Here is a 23,280-nt window from a genome sequence, read left to right as displayed (position 1 = left end):
GTTAAAGGCTGTGTTGTGGCCACCTTTATGCTATTTCTCTAAAAGAACTGAACAGATTTAATGCATTGATCAAACTTTTAGGCTATTAGGCTACTGAATGCCAATATTTATATATTTGATAGACGTTTATTGCTAGTTTTACAATGATCAAAGTTGTGTGGTAGATGGGGGGGGGGGCACCTTCATCTTCATCTCAACAAACGAACTGAAAAGGACACTGGATCTAATGTCCACACACAAAAAGGATACAAAATGCATAGCCTACGTTTTGACAATGTAAGTAAAGTATAGCGTGATACAGGCAAATGTAGGAATGTCCAGCAAGGAAACAAACGTTCAATGTTAGAACTACCAAAAAACATATTTTAGATCGATGTTGCAAACTAATTATACTCGCAATATATAATTGACACTATAATGCAAGCATGCTAACACGTAATAACACTCGTTTTTGGTTTGTTGTAATGTTTCCCGTTCAATAACGCACTCGCTGCTGTCTATCCCATTGAAATAACACGACACGCAAAGAGCTGTTTGGAACTGTTGAAGCGAACGTGAACCACGTGACCGCTTGGCGGCGACTTCAAAGAGTGTCGCAACTCTCTTTTTCTATGGCTCTGACACACACACACACACACACACACTTACGAAGTAAAGATTTTTCCAAGTGTGCATTTTAGTGTATGTCTATTTAGGTTGTTTATTTACATTCCCATATCAAACGGGATCAAAGATTATCTCATAGGCCTTGCTTGCTGAATGATTGTTGATTCAGCGACATAAGTTTGTATTTACAACTCCAACCCTAGGGTGGGCGACAGTGATGTTTGAATGATTCATTTTGTGGTTGCACCAGGAGAGAAGTAGCCTAATGGATATTTTTTTCACCCTTTTCCGCTTTCCGGTCGGCTCCCGCCCCGTTCCGCCATCATGAAGTTCTGAACAAAAAGCGGATGACATAGAATAGGGAAAAATATAAATGGTGTAGCCAGTCGGTCTGTGTCAGCAATCGTTTAAAGGAATAACATAAGCGGAAATTATACATTTCAATTGCAATGGCAACAAATGCAACGTAGGATTGAGTTTAGTTTAATTTAGCGACCCGTTTCATATTGACAATCAGCTGATTTTTAGGCTAGGCTCTTGACTGAAGAGCTAACAGCTATCCAGCTAGCAGGGAGGATTCCTTGTTCCAATAGGTTATGTCAGTCAGATCAATTGTGAGACACCGCAAACGATAGCTAACCAGTCGGCCAGTTAGCTAATCAGTTACCGGAGAAGACCGTCGAGCATTTCGAGGATGGAGTCCATATGAAAGACAATGCAACTTGTGTGCGTTGAATAAAAACGGGGAAGAAAGAACTCAATTTTCCTTGCCAGGCCAGTTAGCTAGCTGAAGCTAGCTACAGTGGATTCCATAAACCACGGTAGGGCACAGTCATAAATCATTTATTGCTTGACCAGATAAATGGTACCTAGCTTGCATGCAATCATGTTTTGCTCGTTATTATTTTGATACACATTTTGCATGCAGTTCTGCATAAAGATGGTCTCATTGTAACTTTATAATTAATCTGCATTTTTGCTGTCGTATGAAATGGCCCATTTGTCGTATGGTAAGAAAATGTAAAATAGTTAGCTAGCTTGCTGTTTGCGCTAGAGGTCTAGCAAGCCAACCCTTCTAGAGATCCTCGCCAGTCTGTTAGCTAGCTAGCTCTTAATTGATCAGTGAAGTGGGAGCTAGCGCAGGCTATCAATTGCAGCCCGTCGACCTGTATTTTTCATTCACGTAGCTAGCTTACCAGCTGTCAGATAGCCAGCTGGCTTGATCAAAGACTTATTTCTGATTTTAGCAACTACACCTTAAATATAGCAAGTTAGGTGTGATGTGGGTACGCGCCATTCATTGCCATCGGTGTCGTTAAATAATTGTATAGCCTATATTAGACGTTTGTTGGTGGAGAAAACCTGTGTCGTATGTTACTTCTTCCCTTCCGTTCTCTGCTGACTTGACAGTCGGCCTGAGAATGATCTTAACGTATCGGATTTGTGATAATCTGAATATGAAAAAAAATAAATGCAAAAAGACCTTAAGTAGGTCACTGCACATTTTCTGTGGCACATATCCCAATGTGTGGTTTTCATAAAATCGTAACTTTATGATTATGGACACCACGTCTTTGATGATGTCCGATCTCTGGTCATGCAAGATCAAAGGAAATGCAGAACAATCGGCATGCTTGTATTGCTTCATACTGTATTACTAGCACTCAGTTATTCTTCCTCTTTATCCTTAATTTAGGCGAAAACGCGCAGTTCCTTTAAAGTTAACAAAATAGGGCCGTATTTGATGTGTCTTTAATATAGGCTATTGTGTTTATTCAGCAGAAATTGTTTTGAAATTGGCCCTTTGCACACACCTCTCGACGAGGAGAGGAAAAGTAGAGATGGTGTAGGGTGGCATTACAATTTTGCCCAATTTTCTACTTGTATTCCAGGCTGACCGAATTCAGCCTAATCTGAAAGCTGGCGTATTCATTAGATTGCTTGGCAGGCTTGTTTTGCTGGAGAGTAATTGTAAAATATGTGCTTAATTATGCATGCTACTTTTAAGTGCCACCCATCTAATGTAGTTTCAAAGGGCTACCCCATAGATTCAGTTTCACATGCTGCGGAGCCTTGTGGATTGTGGGTTCACACTATAGGCCTACTTGTGTTTGCGTTTGTAGCGTGTCTTGGCTGAGTGCAAGGCTGCTGTTCTTCACTAACTGCGTGTGATATGGGTCATAAAGTAGTAGGCTATCTGTAACTGGATGTTTTGATGTAGGCCTAACCCATATAAGTGTCTGGCTGTGGCCTCCTTTATACGGGTCTTGATTTGCAACATGGCACCACAAGAACCATCACATACAGTATGAGAGGTGTGTGTGTGTGTGTGTTTGTGTGTGTGTGTGCGCGTGTGCGCGCTTTCTCAGTAAGAGGTCGTGCAGTCAGCCATTTGCAATGTGTATGTATCATTGTGATGGTTGGCTGAGCCGTGTGTGTGTGTCTGAGGAGAAAAGGGATGCTGTATTATGTGGGTTCAGTGGAGTGTGTCATAGCATGTGTTTATTGTTTGGTATGGAATTCATGTGCAGACATAGCCTGTGAAGCACTCTGCTGTGTGTGTGTGTGTGTGTGTTTTGTGACTTCAAACTATATCAGTATATTCCATGGTATTTTGGGTGACGATAATGATATATATATATATACTCTTTTGATCCCGTGAGGGAAATTTGGTATAAAGTACAATATGAAAATAATAACATTCAAGATGCATCTTTTTTGCCAAGTCACATCAGCACACCTCTCAATAGCCATGCAGAAACAAATAGTCTTTATTTGTTTACTTTAAATAAACTTTATTTACAATCACTAAAATTCTAGTGAAAATGCAAATACCAAATACTAGCTTATATATCATGTTATACCAATGGCCATATCATGGGCCCTATATATCGCATATATACGAATAAGGAGCAGCCTAGGTGCTTAAGTAGGTGTGTGTGTGTGTGTGCGTGCTGGCAGGGCTGTTCTGGTTAATGACATGGTCACAACAAGTCGCTGGAAAAGAGAGCTGATGGTTTCCTGTGCTCTAGTGGGAAATACGGAGGCAGGTATGCATGATGCCTGTGTGTGTGATGTGGAGGCAGACATGATACCTGTGTGTGTGTGTGTGTCAGCTGCTATGTGTTGCTGTGTGTTGGCCATATGAATGGTGGAATGTGTACTGTATGGATGCTCTATTCTCTGTGTTTGTTGTTTTGTTCTGTTCTGTAATGCAAGCCAAGTGTTGTTTCCCTTGCTGGTGTGTCTGTGTGTGTGTGTGTGTGTGTCTCTGTGTGTGTGTGTGTGTGTGTGTGTCTCTCTGTGTGTGTGTGTGTGTGTGTGATTTTTGCTTTGATCATGCCACCCTGTTGGTGGGGTGGCTGTGTGTGTGTGTGTGTGTGTGTGTGTCTCTGTATGTGTGTCTGTGTGTGTGTGTGTGATTTTTGCTTTGATCATGCCACCCTGTTGGTGGGCTGGCTGTGAGTGTGTGGTTAAGATGACGTGCGCTATGCGTTTATGGTATTTGTGTAGGCTATATGAGCACTGGAGTGTGTGTGTGTGTGTGTGTGTGTGTGTGTGTGTGTGAGTCTGGGGGTGAGTGACTGTATTTATCACTTGCACTTTATGTGAACCATGTTCTTTACAGAAGTGAGTACAATGAATAACAGTTAAATATACAAAATGACATGCAAATACACAAGATGAATCATCAATCAATCAAGATGGACATCCTTCTCCATTTTCAAAAAACTCCTGAAGACCCAGCTCTTTAGAGAACATCTCTCATAGCAACACTTACAACAAGTCTTACTCTTCCTAGCACTCACCAGCCTGACAAACTGACAAGTAACTGTTAAAAACAGCACTCACTGATGCACTTATTCTTACTGTACTCTAATGTTTTTAAATTGTCCTAAAATTGTTGAGAATTGCTCTAAAACTTAAACTGTTTACCATGTTGTTAGTCGCTTTGGCTAAAAATGCGTCAGCCAAATGTAATGTAATGTAATGTAATGAAATGTAATGAAATGAATGACAAGTTTGCACAAAAGTTTGAAGCAAATGCTGTTAATCCCTTTTGAGAAAATACAGTGCGTCAAACCCCCTGGAAATTGGATTTTACTCGCACTGTGGGGCTTCTCATTTTAATAAAAAGGAAACAAAGACACGTCATTCATAGGATTGATAGACCTGGTCAAGTACTACATATGATCAAAATCAAGGATTCAAGGGTTTTTCATTTGTATAATAAAATGTGAAGTGAAATAATATAGGCTAGGCTAATACTTAAAATACCCAATATATTTATTTGTAGGCCTGCCTAGATGTTTACATGGTTTCTTGGTGTTTTAAGCCCCCACCGTTGTCTTCAAGGCAGCACTGCCTGGAAGGTGCTAGGGTTAGGCATGGGTTAAGGTTAGGTTTTGGGTTAGGGGTAGGTTTATCAGCTGGAGACTTCGCTCACTGCCTTGCACAACTGTCAGACTGAGAAAGTCATTTGTCCCCAGGGCCATTGAACTGTTCAATGCCTCACTTAAGTGAAGAGGAGAGAGAGACTTCTCTGCATAGTCTGTCTGCCTCTTCACCCCCTCCATGTTTGGATACTGTCTGTCCACTAGCCACTTTTACCACTGTCTTTATGCCTCACTGTTTGCGTGCTATATTAGCACATTAGAACATATGCATAACCCCCCCCTCCATGCCACAGCCGAACTGTGGCCACACTTCATTCACACAGAGCACCTTAGAGCACCTTACCATACCTACTATGCACAGAGAATCACAGGCTCAGTCCCTGCCTCAGTCATTGCAAGCGCCTCTGATTGATTAATCACCACTATGTGGATACTGTTTTTAGAATTGATTTAGATTAAGTGTTAGTTAGTATAATTTGTATTTTAGTATATTTAGCATATACTTTATCTTCTACTGTCCTTATTGCTTAGTTGTGTTTTTATATTACATACTTTAATTTCTCTTTCTGCTGTTAAACCAGACCTTGAATTTCCCCTGGGGATCAATAAAGTATCTATCTATCTATCTATCTATCTATCTATCTATCTATCTATCTATCTATCTATCTATCTATCTGGTGCCTTTTAAGTTTACGTTGGCAGCGCTGCCTGGAAGACGATGTTGGGGGCTTAAAACACCATCAAACATTTACATGCCATTCATGAAGCATGTTCTAGGCCTAATTGTTTAACAGTTGAGTAGACATTCTCTGAATGTTATTTGTATATTTCAGCTAAATCCTTTATGATATCAGAACCACTGGTGAGGTTAAGCATGAGTAGGCTCAGACCATCACAAATACCCGGGGCCGAAAACAATTAGGCTACATTTTTAACACAAAACTATTAATACAATAGACAGATTTAGCTGGATTGTTTAATGGAAATTCATGACATGACCTGACCGATGAGTCTCTAGTTGAGTTGGTGTAGACTGACTCACCCATAGGATAGGTGTGTGTGGAGGTTGTTGTGTTGTTTATATGGCTGTGTTTTCAAGTGCTTCTACCATGCCGTTAAAGGATTTTGGACATAGGACCTCATTTCCAAGTAAGCAAGTGTGATATTTATCAGTGGAGACCGTTTTCAACACGTTTCATGCAGTCGTTCTAATTGCAGAGTTCGCAGGTGCTAGGCTAGCGCAAGTCAACGGTATGTGCTAGCCTGCCACTAAAAACAGTCTTACCTACCTTTTAATTTGCCTCGAGTGTCCTTTGGAGTAGGTAAGACTGTTTTTAGTGGCAGGCTAGCACATACCGTTGACTTGCGCTAGCCTAGCACCTGCAAACTCTGCAATTAGAACGACTGCATGAAACGTGTTGAAAACGGTCTCCACTGATAAATATCACACTTGCTTACTTGGAAATGAGGTCCTATGTCCAAAATCCTGAACCACCCCTTTAATCATCTGTTAGTGTGTTTATGATGTGGGTTATTCAAGTTTGTGTGTTTCAAGGCACTGACCATGCCATTGAGCAGATAGGCTTTGTGTGTGTGTGTGTGTGTGTGTGTGTGTGTGTGTGTGTGTGTTTATATGCTTATGTGTTTATGTGTGTGTGTTTATATGCGCGCATGTTTATATGTGTGTGTTTGTGTTATTGTGTGTTATGTTAACGCATGTGTGCGTGTGTGTGTTGTGCATTTTAAGAGCAGACAGGTCCTCTGTGTGTGTGATATTTTTGGATATTCTATGTGTGTGTTTATTGTGCAGGTCATGCCACCGAGCAGGTTATTCTAACGTGTGTGTGTGTGTTTTTGTTCAGGCGCTGGCCATGCCGTCCAGTGTACGGGCAGGTAGCCTGAAGGACCCAGAGGTGGCGGAACTCTTCTTCAGGGAGGACCCCGAAAAATTCTTCTCTGACCTGCGCGAGATTGGCCATGGCAGCTTCGGGGCCGTCTACTTTGTAAGTGTGTGTCTGTGTCTGTGTCTGTGTCTGTGGGGGGGGGGGGGGGGATTTGTCGGTTTAGTAAGTAGTTAGTGTGTTTGGGGCAGGATGTCAGGCTTACCTTTGACCCCAAGAAATAGACCATAAAATAGAGCGGTAACACTTTATTTTACAGGGTCCTTGTCCCAGCGTATCTACATAATAACGTACAGTGTATCAACCTATTTATCAATGTGGGGTGAAGTTTGGGGATCTTGACATCATAACAATAAAGCGGAACTCTTTAAGAGTAAAAGCAACCTAGGTTGTTATGGTGATATTTGACACTGGTAAGTGTTGTGCGAGGACAGTTAGGCATGGACACAGTATCTTGGCAGCGTTTTTTTTAAATCCATCTCTCTGATGACAGGAAGTGCTTTTATTCAGTTAGCAATAGAATGTACATCTAGTTAACATTTGGACAATTAATAGTTTTAGCTGTTATTGGTGAGATAATCACATCCCTTATCAGCTGCATGTGCATTTCAAAACTTTGCGACGTGGAATTATACAAATAGCTGTTTTCTCATCTGAATTTCTAATTGTGAATTCGTCTTAGTGAGTTAGTAGTCTTCTCGCCATCTTCTAAGCTCTCCCAGACTTAGGTGCTACTTTTAGCGTTAAAAATTCTCTGTGAATTCCTCTTGGTCAAAACAGTGAGGAGTCCTAAGGCTAATACTGCCAAATTGGCCAGTTACGAGCTATGGTGAGCCTTTTTGATTTACCAAATTGGCCATTTAGAAGCTATGGTGAGCCTTGATTGACCAAATTGGCCAGTTAGAAGCTATGGTGAGCCTTGGTTCACCGAATTGGCCAGTTAGAAGCTATGGTCAGCCTGAAGAGTCTTTCCTCCTGTCCCTGATCCTCAGGCCTCTAAAGGCCACTGTGAGGTGCACTGAAAAGCCCGTCAGGGCTGGTGATGTGCGTTTACCACTGAGAGATGTGTTTAAAGGAAGACTCATCCGAGTAGGCTGCTCCAACCATCACTCAGTGCAGTGGCACTCCCAGCTGGAGTTAAACACAGTGTGTGTCTCAGACAGGCTCAGATTTTTGATTTACAACAGAATGATTTAGTATGGAGTTGAGTTTCATAGCTATTAGAAGCAAATTAATTACAGAGGAAAAAGGCAAATAAAAAGCAAAATAATGAGTGTACTACAGCACCCGACATGGCTGCTGGCTGGGGTCATAGTGAGTGTACTACAGCACCCGACATGGCTGCTGGCTGGGGTCATAGTGAGTGTACTACAGCACCCGACATGGCTGCTGGGGTCATAATGAGTGTACTACAGCACCCAACATGGCTGCTGGCTGGGGTAATAATGAGTGTACTACAGAACCCAACATGGCTGCTGGCTGGGGTCATAATGAGTGTACTACAGCACCCAACATGGCTGCTGGCTGGGGTCATAATGAGTGTACTACAGCACCCAACATGGCTGCTAGTGTCAGCAGTGTTTCTAAGGCCCTGTCTCCTCTCCTCCTCCTCTCCTCTTCTCTGCAACTCCTGTCCCCTCCTCTCTTCTCTTTTCTATTTTCTTTTCTCCTATCTTTTGTCCTCTCTCCTCTCTTCTTCTCTCCTCTCTTCTGTCCTCCCCTTTTCTCCTCTCCTCTCCTCTCCTCTCCTGTCTTGTCTCCTTCAGGCCACGGACATCCGCAGCAATGAGGTGGTTGCCATCAAGAAGATGTCCTACAGTGGCAAACAATCCAACGAGGTAAGTGGACACACACACACACACACACACTGTGAATTCTCTGATTCTCACTCGCTGACATTCGCACCCACATGCTCTTCTGAACACACACATAAGTGGCTCTTATGCAAGCACACACACACAGATCCATCCACTGCTCACCGCTAAAAGTGACAAAACACACAGTTCATCCAGGTCAGATCATGGAACAATAGGCTGCTGAGGCAGAAGTGTGTGTGTCTCACTATTAGTTGTGAGAGTTGGATGGCTATGTGTCTGCGCAACTCTGCTGTGCTGTGCATATCTCTTATGCAAGATTTCGAAACTTGTGTGTGTACTTTATGCAAGATCTAACTGTGTGTGTGTGTTTGTGTTCTGCAGAAATGGCAGGATATTATCAAAGAGGTGAAGTTCCTTCAGAAGCTGCGTCACCCCAACACTGTGGAGTACAGAGGATGCTACCTGCGGGAACACACTGCTTGGGTGAGTGTGTGCGTGTGTGTGGAGTACAGAGGATGCTATCTGCGAGAACACACTGCCTGTGTGTGTGTGTGTGTGTGTGTGTGTGTGCGTGCATTTTGTTGGATGCTGGATGGATGCATGTTGTTTTCATTTTATGTAATAATTGTAGGAAACCCTTTCAACATTATTTGACCCCCCCCCCCTCTCTCTCTCTCTCTCTCTCTCTCTCTCTCTCTCTCTCTCTCTCTCTCTCTCTCTCTCTCTCTCTCTCTCTCTCTCTCTCTCTCTCTCTCTCTCTCTCTCTATTTCACTCTTTCTCAGCTGGTGATGGAGTATTGTCTGGGTTCAGCTTCCGATCTGCTGGAAGGTGAGTGTGTGTCTGATCGAGTGTGTGTGCGTGTCTGAGCGAGTGTGTGTGTGTGTGTGTGCGTGTCTGAGCGAGTGTGTGTGTGCGTGTCTGAGCGAGTGTGTGCGTGTCTGAGCGAGTGAGTGCGTGTCTGAGCGAGTGTGTGTGTGTGTGTGTGTCTGAGCGAGTGTGTGTGTATGTGTGTCTGATCGAGTGTGTGTCTGAGTGTGTGTGTGTGTGTGTGTCTGATCGAGTGTGTGTCTGATCGAGTGTGTCCAAGTGTTATTCCCAGAACAGCAGCACCACGCATCACTAAGCCTCTTTATTCCTCCCTCTCCTCTCCTCTCTTCATCCTTCGCTCCCACACATCCTTTCTTCTCTTCTTCAGTTCACAAGAAGCCCCTGCAGGAAGTGGAAATAGCGGCCATTACCCATGGTGCATTGCAAGGCCTGGTGTACCTACACTCCCACAACATGATCCACAGGTAAAAACCTCACGCTTCCTTCTCCCTCTCTCTACCTGCCCCCCCCCCCCTCTCTCCCCCCCCCCCCCTCTCTCTCCTACTCTTTTCTTTGTCCTCTGTTCTCCCTCTGTCTCTTCAGCTCTCCTTTCTGCCTCATCTCTATCTCTCTTTCTTTCTGTCTTGTCCCCCCTCTCTCCTGCTCTCCTCTCTGCCTCATCCCTCTTTCTCTCTCTCTCTCTGTCCTCCTCTCCTCTCTGCCTCTCATCTCTTTCTCTCTCTCTCTCTCTCTCTCCGTCCTTCTCTCCTCTTTCTCTCCCTCTTTCTCTCTCTCCTGCTCTCCTCTCTGCCTCTCATCTCTCCCTCCCCCTCTTTCTCTCTCTCTGTCCCTCTCTCCTCTCTTCCTCTCATCTCTATATGTCACTGCAGCTTTTTCACATCTGTGTTGGGGCTCTTTGTGATCAGAGCACTTAATCATCGAGGTGTGTGTGTGTGTGTGTGTGTGTGTGTGTGTGTCTCTCACCGGGTAAGCATGTATGTTGAGTATTCTGTGTTTGTTTGAGATTAACTTAGTTATGCATGTGTGTTGGATATTCTGTGTGTGTATTGGATATTGTGTGAGTGCTAGTGAGTCATGCGGACACAGTGGAGTCTAAGTGGCTGTGTCCTGACCCCAGTCAGAGAATAGACACACTGAGACTGGAGGATGAGGACGCTCTCTGAGCCGGACCCTGCACGCGGCCCACACCTGGCCCACAGGCGGCCCACATGCGGCCCACACCTGCTGCGCTTCTGTTCCGCATGAGGACCACATCCTCTGCTGCATACTGGATCAGAACATAGCTTGACCAGGACAAAATGTTACGCATTTAAACATACGCAAAACACCTAACCTGGTTGAACACACACACGAACAGCAGAGTTCTGGTCTGTGACAGCAGACAGGAGTTTGAGTCCGTCTTGCAGAAAGGAGTTAAAGTCTGTGTCTGCTGTCTAGCAGACAGGAGTTAAAGTCTGTGTCTGCTGTCTAGCAGACAGGAGTTGAAGTCTGTTTCTAGCAGACAGGAGTTGAAGTCTGTGTCTAGACAGGAGTTTGAGTTTTAGACTGTTGCAGAAAGCAGGAACTTGGATATGCAGCGCTAGCAAGGGCCAGCCGTGGCCTACTGGTTAGTGCTTCATACTTGTAACCGGAGGGTTGCCAGTTCGAACCCCAACCAGTAGGCACGGCTGAAGTGCCCTTGAGCAAGGCACCTAACCCCTCACTGCTCCCCGAGCGACGCTGTTCTTGCAGGCATCTCACTGCGCCGGGATTAGTGTGTGCTTCACCTCACTGTGTGTTCACTGTGTGCTGAGTGTGTGTCACTAATTCATGGATTGGGATAAATGCAGAGACCAAATTTCCCTCACGGGATCAAAAGAGTATATGCTTACTTACTTACTTACTTACTTACTTACTTACTTACTTACTTAGCTGTAGCAGCTGTGATTAGCACACATGGGGCTTTATCAGGATGGCTAACATGGCGTCCTGTTTGTTGATATCCTCTGAGGTGAATATAGCATAGCATAGTATATAAACTCATTATCAGGATGGCTAACATGGTGTCTGTTTGTTGATATCCTCTGAGGTGAATATAGCATAGTATATATGCTCTTTATCAGGATGGCTAACATGGCGTCTGTTTGTTGATATCCTCTGAGGTGAATATAGCATAGCATATATACTCTTTATCGGGATGGCTAACATGGCGTCTCTGATATCCTCTGAGGTGAATATAGCATAGTATATATACTCTTTATCAGGATGGCTAACATGGCGTCTGTTTGTTGATATCCTCTGAGGTGAATATAGCATAGCATACTCTTTATCAGGATGGCTAACATGGCGTCTCTGATATCCTCTGAGGTGAATATAGCATAGTATATATACTCATCATGTAGCTCTCTTCATCATGTAGCTCTCATCACACAGTTGTCATTCTGAAACTAGCAGCATACCATAACAAACTTCTACTTACTTGTGTGTGTGTGTGTGTTGTGTTTGTGTGTATGTTTGTGTGGGATCAGCCAGTTGTTTTGTGTTGCACTTCTGCTTGGTGGTGCTTGTGCTTGTGCCTAACTACTTTGTATTGATATATGGAACAATTGAAGAGTTCAGATGCAAAACCCTCTAAATCCGTCTGACCACTTTTCTTTTAAATGAGCATTTAAATTCAGGCTCCTTCCCTAAAGCCTGTATTTGTGTGTATGTGTCTGTGTGTGTGTGTCATGTGTAGGGACGTGAAGGCCGGTAACATCCTCCTTACAGAGCCTGGTCAGGTCAAGCTGGGTGACTTTGGGTCTGCCTCCATTGTGGCCCCTGCCAACTCCTTTGTGGGAACCCCCTACTGGTGAGACAGCAGAACTGCACCATTCACTCACAGTCTCTTGGAAATGGGCATTTGCAGAGCACGTCCAACTGCACCGTGTTTCATATGGAGCTTCATGCGCATGCTTCACACTCATTTAGTTTGACACTGTCAACTGCTCACCTGTGTGTGTGTGTGTGTGTGTGTGTGTCTGTGTGTAGGATGGCTCCGGAGGTGATTCTAGCCATGGACGAGGGACAGTATGATGGCAAAGTGGATGTGTGGTCTCTGGGCATCACCGCCATAGAACTGGGTGAGTTACCTTAACACACACACACACACCTACACACAAGCACACTTACACGCCTGCACACATGCCTGTGCACGCTCACAAACAAATGGCCCATAGACATTCTCTAACACACATGTACTTGCCCTGCAGAGAGCTTAATCATTTTACACACACACACACACACACACACACACACACACACACACTACAACGAGTAGTTTTTTTACTATTGTCTACCCTCACAATACAAACTTAGGCTACTAAATTTGCATACAAGACACTGACATACATTCTAATGTACATCAAAACCCCAACACACAGGTGTGTCTCTCTCTCTTTCTCTCTCTTTCTTTCTTTCTTTCCTTCTTTCTTTCTCTCTCTATCGCTCTCTCTCTCTCTCACTCACACACACACACACACACACCTTGCTGAAATGTCCTCTCCCTCTGTCCCTGTAGCTGAGCGTAAGCCGCCGCTGTTTAATATGAATGCTATGAGTGCCTTATACCACATCGCCCAGAACGAGAGCCCTGTCCTGCAGTCCAACCACTGGTGAGTCTCCTCTCCTCTCCTCTCCTATCCTCTCCTCTTCTCTTCTCTCCTCTTCTCTCCTCTCTGTACAGGGAAGTTGAGCAGCTAAATGCCATTTCTCTACATGTGTATCTGTATGTATGTGACAAATGTAACCCTTGAATCTGTTCTCCCTCCCTCCTTCCCTCCCCCCTTTCTCTCTTCTCATCCCTCCCTCCTTCCCTCCCCCCTTTCTCTCTTCTCCTCCCTCCCACCGCTCCCATCTCTCTGCTGAGCGTCTCTTCCTCCCTCTCTTTTTGCCTCTGATACCCATGCCCCCCTTTTATTGATTGGGAGTTTGAGAAGACACTGAAGATGGCTGTGTCAAGACGCATTTGTCTTTTGAAATGCCCCTAAAACATGAAGAAGAGCTTAAGTGCTTTTTAAAACGGTTTCTTATAGAATGGAGTCCCAGCCAAAGACTCCGTTAGATTGGACTGGACTGCACATACTCCCTTGGCAGTGCATCCACATCTCATCTCATACTTTCAACTTCCTGCTTTCCTCTCTCCTCCTCCTCTTCTCCTCCTCCTCTCCTCTCCCCTCTTCTCTCTTTCCTTCCTTCTTCTTTCCTCTCCTTCTCTTCTCCTCTCCTCTTTTCTCCTCTCCTTTCCTCTTCTCTCCTCCTCTCCTCTCCTCTTCTCCTCTCCTCTCTTCTCTTCTCCTTTCTTCTCTTCTCTTCTCATCAGCTCTCTTTAAGCAGTGCCTCCATCCACACATGACATTCTCACACTCCCTTTGCTGGATTTATTCCCCTTTCTTTTCTGTACACTTCCCCCTCCATCTCTCTCTCTCTCTCTTTCATCCTTCTATCTCTCTCTCATTATCCCTCTATATATCCCTTTCCCATTCATCCCTCTATCCCTCTATCTCTCTCTCTCTCTCTCATTCATCCCTCTATCTCTCTCTCTCTCTCTCTCTCATTCATCCCTCTATCTCTCTCTCTCTCTCTCTCTTTCATCCCTCTTTCTGTCTTATTCATCCCTCTCTCTCTTCTCTTTCTCCAACAGGTCGGAGTATTTCCGTAACTTTGTGGACTCCTGTCTCCAGAAGATTGCTCAGGACAGACCTACCTCTGATGTGCTGCTCAAGGTACAGCCCCTCATCTCTGTCTCTCTGTCTGTCTCTCTCTCTCTCTCTCTCTCTCTCTCTCTCTCTCTCTCTCTCTCTCAATTGCAATATAGGCCATCCTAATCCAGCGATAAAACAAAGCATGAACTCCTTGAGCGTCTGTCCTAGCCAGCTTTTACATTATCACATTATAACTACTGTTAGCCACATAACATCTAGAAGAAACATTTAGCATTAGCATTGTCCAGTGTGATCGTGATAACGGAGGGCGTTGTCTAGTGTGAATGTGATAACGGAGGGCGTTTTCTAGTGTGAATGTGTGTTTAAGAAGTGTGTTGACCTCTAACGTGGCGCTCTCCCGTCCCCGGTCCACTAGCATCACTTTGTGTGCCGCGAGCGCCCCCAGACGGCCGTGATGGACCTGATCGCCCGCACCAAGGACGCTGTGAGGGAGCTGGACAACCTGCAGTACCGCAAGATGAAGAAGATCCTCTTCCACGAGACTCTCAACGGACCCACACAAGAGGGAGCAGAGGAGGAGGAGGTACGCACACATGCGCACACACACACACACACACACACACACACACACACGTACACACACACACACGTACACGCGCGCACACACACACACACAGACATACATGCATGCGCATGCGCACGCGTATACGTACACGCACGCGCACACATACAGACACACAGACACACACGCGCACACACAGTGTCAACTCACACACACAGTCTGTGTGTGTCGTTAATAAATGTACAAGTAGCATTACAAGAATTTCTGTTAATCATCACTGTGTTCAATAAAGCTTATTCTGAATAACTCTCTGTAAAACCTCTGTAAAGTCTGTTCTGATTGGCTGAGACCTCTGTAAAGTCTGTTCTGATTGGCTGTGTCCTCTGTAAAGTCTGTTCTGATTGGCTGAGACCTCTGCCCCCGCGTGTGACAGGATGTTCCAGAGTACATGTTGCGCACAGGCACAGTGAACAGCATGGAGAGCTCCCATTCGTTGCCATCCATGTCAATCAGCGCCAGCTCCCAGAGTTCCTCGGTCAACAGCCTGGCCGACGGCTCGGACGACAGTGGAGAGATGGCCATGATGCAGGAGGGAGAACACACAGTCACGTCCAACAGCAGTGTCCTGCACAAACCACTGGTGAGCGAGTGTGTAGGGAGAACGCACCATCATCTCCAACAGCAGCTGCAGTGTGTGTGTGTGTGTGTGTGTGTGTGTGTGTTTGTATGGGCTTGTATACGAAGGAGATATCCTCAACTATCCAAACACCAGTTAATGTTTAAGTCTAAAATAACGTCTTTGTCTGAATCTTATGAGTATGACCTCTTTCTCTCTCCCTTCCTCTCTTTTTCAATCTCTCTGCATCTTTCCCTTTCTCTTTCTCACTCTTTCTTTCTTTGTCTGTCTCCCCTCCATCTCTCCCTTCCTTTATATCTTTCCCCCTTTCTCTCTTCCTCCTTCTCTCTCTCCCTCCCCCTTCTCTCTGTCAGAGCCATGATAATATATATGACGACCCGTACCAGCCTGAGTTGGACTCCCAGCAGCAGCAGATTGGAGGAGGAGGAGGGGGAGGAGGGGGAGCGGGAGGAGGAGGAGGTGGAGGTGGAGGAGGTGGTGGAGGAGGGGGAGGCCGTCGACGGCGCGGCCGTGACCACTTTGCCACCATCCGCACGGCGTCGCTGGTCACGCGTCAGATCCAGGAGCACGAGCAGGGGTCGGCGCTGCGCGAACAGATGTCCGGCTACAAGCGCATGCGTCGGCAGCACCAGAAGCAGCTGATGGCGCTGGAGAACAAGCTGAAGGCCGAGATGGACGAGCACCAGCTCCGACTAGACAAGGAACTGGAGAACCAGAGGAACAACTTCAGTGGAGAGGCCGACAAACTCAACAAGAAACACCAGGGCATCCTGGAGAAGGAGGTGAGGGAGAGAGGGAGGGAGGGAGAGAGGGAGGGAGGGGAGCACAGAGAGATGGAATGATGAGAAAAGACCAGGGGGGAAAAGGACAAATTCAACAAGGAACACCTTGTGCAGGTGTCCGAGGAAGATGAGAAAAGAGTAAGGTTCTCCTAAAGATGAGAAGAGTAGAGTAAGGTTCTCCTAAAGATGAGAAGAGTAAGGTTCTCCTAAAGATGAGAAAAGAAAAGTAAGGTTCTCCTAAAGATGAGATGAGAAGAGTAAGGTTCTCCTAAAGATGAGATGAGAAGAGTAAGGTAGATGAGATGAGAAGAGTAAGGTTCTCCTAAAGATGAGAAGAGAAGAGTAAGGTTCTCCTGAAGATGATTACTCTGCCTGTCTCCCTTAGACGAAGGGGACTCTTACGGAGGAGAAGAAGTTCCAGCAGCACATTCTGGCACAGCAGAAGAAAGAGCTCACCAGCCTGCTGGAGTCCCAAAAACGCCAGTACAGGCAACGCAAGGAACAGCTCAAAGAGGTATGGTCACACACACACATACACACACACACACCATCACAGGCATTGCAAAGAGTGGCTTAGAGACACACACACACACACACACACACACACACACACACACACACCATCACAGGCATTGCAAAGAGTGGCTTAGAGACTCACACACACACACCATCACAGGCATTGCAAAGAGTGGCTTAGAGACTCGCACACACACAGACTCTCACACACACACACACACACACACCCCAGCACAGTCATTGCAAAGAGTGGCTTAGAGGCTCACACACACACACACACCTGTGCCTGCTCATACCACTACAGCAGCACCAAAGACTGTTCCCTATGCACCTAATTGTGGTGTTACACTAAAACTCTTCCCCCCGTGTGCAGGAGCTGAATGAGAACCAGTCCACCCCAAAGCGGGAGAAGCAGGAGTGGCTCGTCCAGCAGAAGGAGTGTTTGCAGCAGCTTCAGGCGGAGGAGGAGGCGGGGTTGCTACGGCGACAGCGGCAGTACTACGAGCTGCAGAGCCGCCAGTACAAGAGGAAGATGCTGCTGTCCCGCCACAACCTGGAGCAGGACCTGCTGCGTGAGGTAGGTACACACACACACACACACACACAACCTGGAGCAGGACCTGCTGCGTGAGGTGTACACACACACATTGTTTGGCAAGTTTACTGCCTGGGTGCAATAGACAGCTCGCATTCTACTTTATAGGAATTCACATTATCATTTTTTGGAGGGCAGCCGTGGACTGGTTAGCGCTTCGGACTTGTAACCGGAGGGTTGCCGGTTCGAACCCCGACCAGTAGGCACTGCTGAAGTGCCCTTGAGCAAGGCACCTAACCCCTCACTGCTCCCTGAGCGCCGCTGTTGTTGCAGGCAGCTCACTGCGCTGGGATTAGTGTGTGCTTCACCTCACTGTGTGTTCACTGTGTGCTGAGTGTGTTTCACTAATTCACGGATTGGGATAAATGCAGAGACCAAATTTCCCTCACGGGATGAAAAGAGTATATATACTTATACTTACTTACTTACTTATACTTATTATAATGCCAGGTAGCTTTGTCGACGAACGATAAACACTAATAATTAGGCTATGTTTAAAGTTAGCGCCCTTGGAATTTCCGAATTCCAAAGCTATGTATGGATGCATAGTCCTACTGTTCATAGGCTACATCTACAGAGTTTGCACAACCGTGTCTTCAGTGAGCGTGCTGCGACTTGGCAGTAGGCTACAATGAATGTGCCCGAGTCAGCTAGGCTATTGCATAGTATTATAATCTGTAGGATAATTGGGTTGATTATCGATGTTCTTGTGGCCGCGCTGCACGAACATATTACTGTGTTAGAAGTTATTGCTCCCACCCCATGGTAGGTGATTGTTTGCATGTCGACAGACACTGTTTCCAGCAGGCTATCGTCATGCCCACATAATCATGCCCACATGCAACAACGAAATCAACTTAGACATGTAGATACGTTTTGCTTTGATCGCTTCTTTACATGCACCTATTGATTGCTATTGCAGTGGAATAGGCCTACTCCATTTTATACAGAATGCCAGGTAGCTTTGTCGACGAACAACAAACAAATAAAATGGCCTACCTCATGTGATGGACATTATAAAACATAGCCTACACAGTTCTTCTAATAATCAAGAGGGATTTATTTGTCACAATCACAGTTACAGTAGGCTATATAATACCTACAGCGGAAAGTTGCATATTATCCGTTGCCATTCATTGTATGACTGTCAAATGAATAAATGTACTTCTCGAAAAGCAGCATGGCCATCATCACGTGAAACAAGCACAACGAATCAGGCTCGTATGTCATCTCTTTTCAGATGGTTCCGCAACACACTACAGACACACAGTCCACATTTGCCCCGTACGACTGCGGAGCAAAATGAGTTCAGGGTCTTCAGCGGATCCAAATTGCTCCACTTCGGATCCGCTGATCTGAGGGTCTAATGTGGAAGGGAGGGAGAATCGTAACAAAAGTGCGTCGGATACATTTGTATCCGACATAGTGCAGATGTAGCCTGAGTTTCCTTTGTGGTTGATAAAGCTCAGAGATATAAAGGTGCTATGCCATTCAGAGCTTTGTAAGTCATTAATATAACCTTTAAAATCAATTCTATAGGAAACAGGGAACCAGTGCAGTTCAGGTAACACAGAGGTGATGGTGGTCTTAGTTAAAAGTCTAGCAGCAGAGTTCTGTATGAGGTCCAATTTCATGATATGCTTTTTTGGGAGATCAGTTAATAGTGCATTGCAGTAGTCTTACCTACTTGTGATATAGCCATGGATTCATTTCTCTGCATCTTGTTGAGTTAAAAAAAAAGACCGCACTTGGCAATGTTTCTCAGGTGGAAATAAGTTTTCTGGGTAACTTTACTGATACTCCGGATCTAAGATGACACCTAGGCTTGTTACTTTTGATTTGACCTGGTGGGCCAGGTTCCCAAGATTACTAAGAACGGTGTCTCGCTTTGATTTTGGTCCAACCAAAAGTATGGTTGTCTCATCATTTAGCTTTAAAGAATAGTTGCTCATCCACTGATTAATGGGGGTTAAGCATGTGCAAAGGCCATCTGGGTTAGTTAGCTGGGTTATATTTCCACAGAAATATATAATTGGGTATCATCTGCATAGCTGTGGAAGTTTACATTATGCTGACATCATGTAAATGCAAGTCAAGACTTATGATGTAAATGCAAGTCAAGACTTATGATGTATTTGTCAAAAGCACATGCTATTACACACACATACACTAAGCAGGCACACATACAAAAACAGGGAAAATGCTCAGAACCAAGAACACCAATATAAATATACACATTTCTCTCTCTCTTTTCTCTTCTCTTCTCTTCTCTTCTCTTCTCTTCTCTTCTCTTCCTCTCTCTCTCTCTCTCTCTCTCTCTCTTCTCTCTCTCTCTCCCTTCCCCCCCCCCCCTCTCTCTGTGCTCTGTCCTGCAGGACCTGAATAAGAAGCAGACGCTGAAGGACCTGGAATGTGCCATGCTGCTGCGCCACCACGAGTCCACGCAGGAGATGGAGTTCCGCCAGCTGGGGGCGCTGCAGCGCACGCGGGCCGACCTAATCCGCGCGCAGCACCAGAGCGAGCTCACCAACCAGACGGAGTACAACAAGCGGCGCGAGCAGGAGCTGCGCCAGAAGCACGCCGTCGAGGTCCGCCAGCAGCCCAAGAGCCTGAGAGTGAGTGATGAGGGGGGGGCCGAGGAGGAGGAGGAGGAGGAGAAGGGAGAGAGGGAGGGAAGGGAGGATGAGGAGAGGGAGAAAGAGGTGGAGGAGGAGAGAGAAACCAGGGAGGGGGAACAGGAGCGGGGGGTGGACGAGGTGGATCTGGGAGGGGGGGTCACTGGTGACGGGGACGGAGAGAATGAAGGAGTAAATGAGAGGCGAGAAGAGAAGGAGAGAGAGATGTGTGGAGAGCAGGCGGAGGAGTGGAAAGATGGGGATGGGTGGGTGGAGGATGAAGATGACCAAAGTGAGACCGAGACCGAAACGGAAGACGATGATGATGAGGAGGAGGAGGATAGGGGCGTGGCCGACGGCTGTCCGTCAGAGCTGGTCTCCTCCTCCTCCTCCGTGGAGCGTCCCCGCGTGCGCGTGCGTGAGCGCGACGGGGACGAGCTGTCCGAGTTCTACTTCCCCGACACGCTGGAGGACCTGGAGCCTCCGCCGCCCACCCTGCCGCCCGCCACGTCCTCCCTGCCCTCGCTCCTCTCCCACGCCGTCACGCTGGCGCTGTCCCTCTCGGCGGCCGCCCAGCCCCACGTGCTCACGCTGCTCGCCCTGTCCGTCTTCCTGCTGTCCCTGCGCCGCTGCCCGCCGCTGCCCTCGCTGGCGTCCCTCGTCCTGTCGGCCGAGCTGGCGCTCCTGGCCCTCTTCTTCTCCTACCTGCTCCTGCTGTCGCTCTGCTCGCTGGCGTTCTCCTCCTTCCTGTGGCTGACCCTGTGGGCGTCCGGCCTGTTCTCGCTGGCCGTGTCTGTGAGCCTGGGCCTCTATTACGTGCCTATGGCGCTGGTGTCGGGCTTCATGCTCAACTCGCCCTGGCTCTTCCTGGTGCTGCTGCTGCTGCTGGTGCTGGTGGTGCGTCCGGCGCGGGGCCTTCTCCACGGCGCCCCCCAGAGGCTGCGGCGCCGCTGGATGCGCTTCCTGTTCCGCCTGCCGCGGCCGCTCTTCGCCGTGTGCCAGTCTCTGCTGGGCGGCGTGACCGAGCGCAACCTCTACCACATGTTCCCCAAGGCCGGCCGCAACTGGGGTGTGCGCCAGTCGCGCATCCCCGTGGCGGTCAGCAGCCTGGACCCGCACCTGCGCCCCCCGACCGTCGGCCGCTACGCCGCATCGCTCGCCGCCGGCCGCCTCTGGCTCAGGCGCTTCCTCGGACGCCCGCTTGGGGTCCTGGCCGACGTGGCCAACGCCTGGGTGCTGGCGGTGGCCGGCCGCGTCCTAAAGGAGCTCCCGCCGCACCACCTGCGGCGGCTCCGCGCCCTTGGGCTCGTGCGAGCACAGAGGCCCAGCCGGCTGCCCAGGCTGCTGCCCCGGGCCGAGCGAGAACGCAGGCAGCACGAGCGCCAGCGCCGAGAGAGGGACCGCAGGAGGACGGAGGAGAGGGTCAGGATGTACCGCGAGGATGGACGCTGGGAGAGCGGCCTCCGCAGAACCTCCTCCACCAGGAGCATGAGGGGGAAGGTGGTGCCGTGGAGATAGAGAGGGAGAGAGAGAGAGAGAGAAAGAGAGAGAGAGGGAGAGAGAGAGAGAGAGGGAGGGAAAGAGAGAGGAGGAGGATGAGGATGAGAGTGTGAGCATAGGAAACAGGACTAAGAGTCTTAGAGGTTCAGATGGTGGGAGGCGTATGTTTGAGTGTGTCAGTCTTTATGTTCCATCTAGCCATCCATCCATGTGTGGTTTATGTCTGTGTGTGTTTGTGTGGGCGTGTGTGTTGTTCCTCCCTCACACACTCCTTGGGTCCCTTCAAGGCCCCCCACTCCCAATGCACGGCGTCCTGGTGGCAGGGCTCACCTCCCCTCAGAGTGTGTGTGTGTGTGTGTGCGTGCTGGGATGCAAGTCAACATCATGTCACCATCACATCATGTCCCCTTCATCCTCTGCTGAGTGGCTCTGTGTCATTCACTATCATGCTTTTTGTAAAAGTTCCTCATTTCATTGTTGTTTTTTTACAAGTGTTTTATTTTTTCTTATATGGTAAGAGAATGATGTCTTATGGTTGTTGTTAAAACCATGTTTGTGCAATGTTGTTGAGTATGTGTGCCTGTGTGTCTTTGTTTATGTAAACTTTTAAAGAAGTCTTATGATTTCAAGCATATGAAGTTAGCTTAGCACTGTTAGCTGAGTGCAAGTGAAAAACAAAATCTCAAAATGGCCGCTTGTGACCATGGGGTCATGTGACCACATCACGTGACCAGTCCCTCACAAAAGCATTTCAGCACAGCTGCCACTGTGAAAGCAGCCTCATGGCCAAGAATCACCCTAGAACCACCCTAGATCCAGAAACACTACAGCCCAGAGAGAACTCCAGTGCAATAGTTAGGCTCTTCGGGAACCACAACGGTTTCCATCCATGTCCAGTCTGATTGCTGTGGACCAGGGAAAAGGGACCTCAAGTGAAACGGCACCCAAGCCTTATTTAGTATTAGTGAAGAGATGGGTCCGTCTGACCTGGATCAGAGAGATCCAAGATGTGGCCAACGGTCAAGTAGCTCTGCTCTACCCTGCCTTTTCTCTAGATTTTGCCCACCATAGCCATCTTCTGTGAGTTCTAACCAAAGCAGAACCCATTAGTGCTCTTAATAGAACATTTATAAGGTCAATGGAACACCTAAATGTTCTAGCAAGGACCTGCGTTCTCACGACTGAGCCAAAGCGGACCTAAACCGAACTGAACCAGACCAGATGGATCTTTCTGATTTGGGAGTTACGGTCCGGTTTATACAGAGTTCTGATATGCAGTGCATTTGTGACTTGATTTTAAAATGTGTATAAAGAGATCTATATCTATATATTTTCTTGTGAACCACAGCGGCGAGTCTGGGATCTAAGGATATGGTATGGAGCTGCTTGAGATAAAGGTTATTATCACTTAGTAGATTCTTTATAGACTAATATACATATATGTTATTGTTTCAAAGCAGTAACTTAATTATTAAATATTTACCATGTAAACACTTTATTATTTAACTCATTCACACCCGTGAGGACACATAGTCTGTGTAGCAAGAGCTACGCGTATGCAAAGAAGGTTGCTGGAGAGCTAGCCTAGCCTAGCCTATGGACCAGCAGGAGAAGGGTGCTGGAGAGCTAGCCTAGCCTATGCTGTCATCACGCTGTGTGAAAGGGGTTAGTATATTTAGTAGGTCTGTTTTTGAAGCCATATCGACAATCAGATTAGGGAAGCCTGTGTGTGTCTTTGGGCACAATCGTGCCCAGCTCCAACCAAAGAAGTGTGTGTGACTGAACTGAACGCACCTAGCACAAATGAAGAGTTTAGAAGTGCACTGAACACTGAAGCCATG

General features: G+C 46.9%; 1 protein-coding gene across 1 annotated transcript in view; it reads left to right on the top strand.

Annotated features, from left to right (window-relative positions):
* Window positions 1-905: 905 nt before the first annotated feature.
* taok2b (TAO kinase 2b) overlaps window positions 906-23,280 on the top strand; it is a 27,066-nt gene continuing 4,691 nt past the window's right edge. The window contains 16 exon segments of the mRNA XM_042087220.1: window positions 906-1,427; window positions 6,866-7,006; window positions 8,671-8,742; window positions 9,103-9,204; window positions 9,505-9,550; window positions 9,918-10,014; window positions 12,267-12,380; window positions 12,560-12,651; window positions 13,089-13,182; window positions 14,211-14,292; window positions 14,648-14,815; window positions 15,228-15,434; window positions 15,785-16,213; window positions 16,599-16,727; window positions 17,103-17,306; window positions 19,700-19,939. Coding sequence (XP_041943154.1) covers window positions 6,875-7,006; window positions 8,671-8,742; window positions 9,103-9,204; window positions 9,505-9,550; window positions 9,918-10,014; window positions 12,267-12,380; window positions 12,560-12,651; window positions 13,089-13,182; window positions 14,211-14,292; window positions 14,648-14,815; window positions 15,228-15,434; window positions 15,785-16,213; window positions 16,599-16,727; window positions 17,103-17,306; window positions 19,700-19,939 — 2,208 coding nt within the window. The 5' untranslated portion in view covers window positions 906-1,427; window positions 6,866-6,874.

The sequence above is a fragment of the Alosa sapidissima genome, chromosome 3, assembly GCF_018492685.1.
Source record: "Alosa sapidissima isolate fAloSap1 chromosome 3, fAloSap1.pri, whole genome shotgun sequence".
NCBI classification, from domain to species: Eukaryota; Metazoa; Chordata; class Actinopteri; order Clupeiformes; family Clupeidae; genus Alosa; species Alosa sapidissima.
This window is presented reverse-complemented; position numbering and strand designations above follow the sequence as displayed.